This window comes from Thamnophis elegans, chromosome 4 (genome assembly GCF_009769535.1).
Source record: "Thamnophis elegans isolate rThaEle1 chromosome 4, rThaEle1.pri, whole genome shotgun sequence".
NCBI classification, from domain to species: domain Eukaryota; kingdom Metazoa; phylum Chordata; class Lepidosauria; order Squamata; family Colubridae; genus Thamnophis; species Thamnophis elegans.
In genome coordinates this window covers 19,376,599-19,382,479 of record NC_045544.1, presented here as the reverse complement: position 1 = coordinate 19,382,479, position 5,881 = coordinate 19,376,599, and the positions used below count along the sequence as shown (strand labels likewise).

At 38.9% G+C, this 5,881-nt stretch overlaps 1 protein-coding gene across 1 annotated transcript; it reads right to left on the bottom strand.

Annotated features, from left to right (window-relative positions):
• Positions 1 to 1,247: 1,247 nt before the first annotated feature.
• On the bottom strand, positions 1,248 to 2,342 carry HTR1E (5-hydroxytryptamine receptor 1E). Its single transcript, XM_032217043.1, has one exon. The coding sequence runs from the start codon at positions 2,340 to 2,342 to the stop codon at positions 1,248 to 1,250; it is 1,095 nt and encodes a 364-aa protein (XP_032072934.1).
• Positions 2,343 to 5,881: the final 3,539 nt, after the last annotated feature.

Below are 5,881 nucleotides of genomic sequence, written 5' to 3'. Positions count from 1 at the left end.
CAGCATAAGTCAAGGACTACCTAGGTAAAGGTAAAGGTTCCCCTCGCATATATGTGCTAGTCGTTCCCGACTCTAGGTGGTGGTGCTCATCTCCATTTCAAAGCCGAATAGCCAGCGCTGTCCAAAGACGTCTCTGTGGTCATGTGGCCGGCATGACTAAACGCCAATGGCACATGGAACACTGTTACCTTCCCACCAAAGGTGGTTCCTATTTTTCTACTTGCATTTTTACATGCTATTGAACTGCTAGGTTGGCAGAAGCTGGGACAAGTAACGGGAGCTTACTCTGTTACGCGGTGCAATGGATTCAAACTGCCGAACTGCTGACCTTTCTGATCGACAAACTCAGCGTCTTAGCCACTGAGCCGCCACCACGTCTCTATAAGGACTACCTATAATATCATAAAAATATGAGGTCTGATCTTCTGAAGACACAGCTTCATTTGTGAGTGAAGATGCTCATTGGGCTCAATGGATGCTCTTCTTTCACTTTTCTATCCAGCTTTTAGTGTGTGCATGTGGATTCACAAATAGTATACAGCAGTACACTGTTTCGTATTTACAAGAAAAAGCAGTAAGGAGAATTTTACCCATTGTGGCTCAAAGTAACTAAGGCCATAAACCTAAGGAGCAGGGGTGAAGGAGGCATTAACTTCCCATTCTGAATAATGGCTGAATTACTGAAATTCAAGGTACTGTAGGTCTCATCAATCAGCTGGGGAAGCAAGTGAACAGGCCATCATTGGCACAGATGAATGTCCACAATTCAATGGCCTAAGCCAGTGTTTCCCAACCTTGGCCACTTGAAGATGTCTGGACTTCAACTCCCAGAATTCCCCAGCCAGTTCCCCCAGTTGGCTGGGGAATTCTGGGAGTTGTAGTCCGGACATCTTCAAGTGGCCAAGGTTGGGAAACACGGGCCTAAACCCATTTTGGCTCTTTATCGTGTGTGTGTCCTGGTTTCAAAGGAAACAAAGAAAAAGCAAAAGTGCCCGTAATAAAGTATATTTGAAACTCATAGAATAGAAACTTACATACTCATGATACAAGGAGGTAGAAACAGTTTGACAGATTTACAGGCAACAGAGAAAAAAGTTAAGCTGAAAGAGAAGTAAAATGGGAAATGTCCTTTTTCTTAAATAATCCAACCTTTCTTCCTTCTGAAAGAAACCAAGGTTTCTAGATGGCGTTGTTTCTTTCCATATAGTTAAGACCAGTAAAGTCGAACAACATTATGCAGGGCTGTTTCAAGGGTGTTCCCAACATTTAATGAGTTTTTTAAAGGCAAACTTAAAATCTTCATTAAAGCTAGTATACAGCAGAGGATTGATAAGAGAATTCACATAGCCAAGCCATGTCAAAAAGTGAGCAACCTCGGGCGAGACGGAACATATCCCAAGGCCCACAATCAGCTCCTTAATAAAAAATGGCAACCAAGATAAAATGAATGCACCTAAAATGAGGCCAAGGATGCGGGCGGCCTTTCTCTCCCTGACACTGGAAATCTGTTGGCGGTCCCCAACCAAATCTGGATCGTGGTCAAAAGGAGGACTCCTGACCGAAAACTGGATCCTATCAAATTCCGTGGTGGGATCGGACATGGAGTAGTCTGAAATGCAAAATGTCTGCGTGAGTTTACAACTGGCAAAAGAGTTTTGGCTGTCGGTGCTTCGGCTGCTGAGATGCCTGCTTGACCCACGTTTTTGATACAGGCTCTTTGCTGCATGATAGATTCTGTAGTAGACAATCAGAATGAGGGTGAGCGGGATATAAAACGCTCCGAATGTGGAATATATGGTATAAATGATATGACTGTGTTGGATCTGGCAGTCACTGGAATTGCTGCTGTTACGGTGGTTTCGCCAAAACAATGGAGGCATTGAGATGAAAATCGATATTGCCCATACGGTGCAGATCATAATGCCAGCTCTCTTGGCAGTCCTTTTCCTGGCATATTCAATAGCATCTGTAATCGCCCAGTATCTATCCAAGGCAATGACACAAAGATGGAGTATTGAGCACGTGCAGCAGGTCATGTCTATGCTCAGCCATACCTCGCAGAGGAAGTATCCCAAGATCCATCTGTCCATCACTATATAGGCAATGCTCAAGGGCATCACTAGAATAGCAACAAGCAGATCTGTAAGGGCCAGTGAGCATATAAGGTAGTTGGCTGGCTGGTGGAGCTTCTTTGTTGTGCAGATTGCTGAAATAACAGAAGAATTCAGTAGCATGGTCAGGGTTGTAATTATGGAGAGAGACAAGGTAATTAGCAAATTTTCAGTGACAGTTTTAGATTTCGTAGCCATGTTGGCTTCTGAAGTGTAGTTAGTATGATTCATCTTCTGCGGCCTTCTGGGAGTCGGGTTTAAAATTTCTCCATTCCAAAATTACCACAACTACTCCAGATTTGAAATTTGACATCCGTACTTCCCATGGGTTCCAGATTGAAGCACTTTGTCTGTTAGCTTTCTGATTTCCTGGAAGATGAAATATACTTATTAATAATAGATCATCTGGTTTCATTTAATTTTACAACATTAAAAGCTACTTCTGTTAAAAACAACATGTAACCCAGTGGTGCAAAATATACCCTGTTTCCCTGAAAATAAGACCTCCCCGATAATAAGCCCAATTAGGCTTTTGAGCGCATGTGCTAAAATAAGCCTTCCCCTGAAAATAAATTCTCTCCCGAAAACATTGCAACACAGCAGCAGCTGTGAGGTGACCATGCTTGCTGCCTCCTGCACCTCAAATATAATAAGTCCTCCCTGAAAATAAGGCCAAGTACTTATTTCGGGGATCAAAAGAAAATAAGATCCTATCTTATTTTTGAGGAAACACTGTAACACAAATTAAAGCAATATGCCAAACTTTTAAAAGTGAATTAATGCCAACTTCAAACAATGTACCGAACAAGCTAAGCAGTAAAGTTCTGATCAGTGATTCCCTGGAAAAGCTTGATGGGGCAAGAAAGATCTTTTAGCCGTTATAATTCAAGTGACTGAACCTGTGCATCAACACAACAATGAGTTGCCATTACAATACAATTCCTATATCATGATATCACTTAAATCTCTGTTGTACAATAGATTCTGATAAACTTAAATACGATGTTACTAGACAATTGTTGCCTCGTAGTGTTATGTAATACAGTAGTTGCATCTCAGATTTTGTCCTCCACAAGTCAAATAAACAGACCTTTCAGAGTGGCCAACACATTACAAATATATTTATCTTCCTTCCACTGGCTTCTTCAGAAGCAAATTGTTTAAGAAAATCCTACTAATTCAGGTTGCTAACTCAAGACTTACAGAAAACAAGAGGCACAACCATCAAGTTAACTTCCATTGGACTAATACACAATTTACCACATTGTGAGAGAATCCTAGCCTTCAAACAGCGGTTTATACTTTCCTATCCCAAATCATTAATTAAAATATCTACGTATGTTTCCTGCCAATTGGACTGAGATGGATGACTATAGAAATTAAACAAGATTTGTTTGAACAAACAAACAAATCTTGGCCTTAAGTCACTTCAGGCTTGAATCTTAATACTGTAAGCAGCAAAGTTTAAGACGTTTTCCATGAAACCACTGTTAAAAATCTATTGGATTGGAATTGGAATTGAACCATTTGTACTTCGAACGTGTTTTCTTTGGGGAAGAACCAATTACTTCATTGGGAGAGAATGAAGAAACAGCTCAAACTATTTTTTTTTAACAAATCCATCTATAAATCAACAGTGATGGTGAGAATTAATTTCACCCCATAAGAATTGACATTATTTTAGCAATAGCACTTAGATCAGTATTTCTGAACCTTGGAGACTTGAAGTCCACAGGACTTCAACTCCCAGAATCCCCCAGCCAGCACAGCTATGCTGGCTAGGGGATTCTGGGAGTTGAAGTCCACAGGACTTCAAGTCTCCAAGGTTCAGAAACACTGACTTAGATTTATATACCACTTCACATAGCCCTCTCCACATAGCGGTTTCTCAGCATATTGCCCCCAACAATTTTGGGTCCTCATTTTACCCAACTCAGAAGGATGGATGCCTGACTCAACCTTGAGCCTGGTGAGATTTGAACTGCCAAATTGCAGTTTGGCAGTCAGCATTAGTAGCCTGCAGTACTACACTCTAACCGCGCCAATGTGGCTCTTTTCAATGGAAAAATATAAAATAGGATTTTTAAAATAGGATTTAAAAAAAACTGGAACGAAGAGTTCTTGGTAAAGGCAAGCAAATTATTTTTTTTCCTACTTATACATTTTCTACAAATGGTTTTCTATTTGTAGCAATTTTGAGAAAATAATTATGTTCTTCATGAGGGATGGGGAACTATGGCCCTTTTATAATCTGTGGATTTTAACTCCCAGAATTCTTGAGCCAACTGGCTCAGGAATTCTGGGAGTTGAAGTCCTCAAGTCATAGAGGGGTCATAATTCCCTACTTCTACTTTACATGTTAAAACAACTCTGTGATTTCATACCTTTCCCTGCAATATCTGAGTTAATGAGAACAGGGGTGTAAGTCAAAGGGCACAGATTCTTAGCACTTCCAATAACAATCTGTAAGTAAAGTATTGAGATTTTTTTGCATGTGATACAATAATGTCAATTGGTATTGATTAATCATTGCTCAATCATTCAGTTACTTCTGATCACTTATTATGACCAGTAGAAATCATTTCATCAACATAGCAGTTTCTTTTAAGTGTACAAATACTGCCTTCTATCTACTCCTTTTTAGATTGCCTTTTATTTTGAAGGCATCAATAGGCTTCACAATTAATTAATAAATGTTCTGAACGCAAAATCATTTTTTTAATTGCCATCTCCCTCAAAAGGGGTGTATGGGTTGTATACAATAAAATATCAAAAATATAAAAACCATATATAACATTTTAAGGGAGGCAAGCTTTAAGCTTTGTGTTCACTATTGGTGAGTCCAGTGATTATTTTTTTTCATTTGGTATTTAATGATATTTCTTTGTTATGGCCCATAGTATTCTCAACAATATTCTCCAGCTCCTCAATTCAAAGGCATCAATTCCTTTTTGTTCAGCCTTATGACAGTCCAGTTTCACAATCATATGTTACAACTGGGAAAACCATAGATTTAACAATACATACTGTATGTTTGTTGAAGGTGTGATGCAGCTTCCACTTTTTGTCCAGATCTATAATAGTCTTTCTCCCAAGTAGCAGATGAGGAACAGGGGTGGGTTCCAGCTACTGCTACTGCCAGTTCACTTAGGGATGTGCTGCGCCCATACGCGCAATACTAAAAAATGCTCTGTGTGTCTCTGTGTGTGTGTGTATTCAAAGCATGTATATATATATTGCATTTGTGCTGATAAATAAACAAAGGGAGACTAGTATATATCTATTTCAAGCTATTTAGCTCTCATCAGCTAGCCATACCCTTACTGGGATTCGAACCTGGGCTGTATTACATATTAAGCAGTTGTGTTAACCACTAAGCCACAAGGTTCTCCTCATGTATGTATGTATGTATGTATGTATGTATGTATGTATGTATGTATGTATTTATGTATGTATTAAGTGTTACAACCCCTGGTATGCCCAAATACAGCACAGGTTCTAATCCCAGTAAGTGTATGGCTAGCTGATGAGAGCTAAATAGCTTGAAATAGATCTATACTAGTCTCCCTTTATTTATTTATCAGCACAAATGCAACATATATATATATATATATATATATATATATATATATATATATATATATATATATATATATATATATATACACACACACACACACACACACAAAGACAAACAGGTAACTAAAATAGTGCTATGTTTAAAAATTGCTCTGAATATTTTTTACCAGTTTTTCCATTCAGTCTAATGA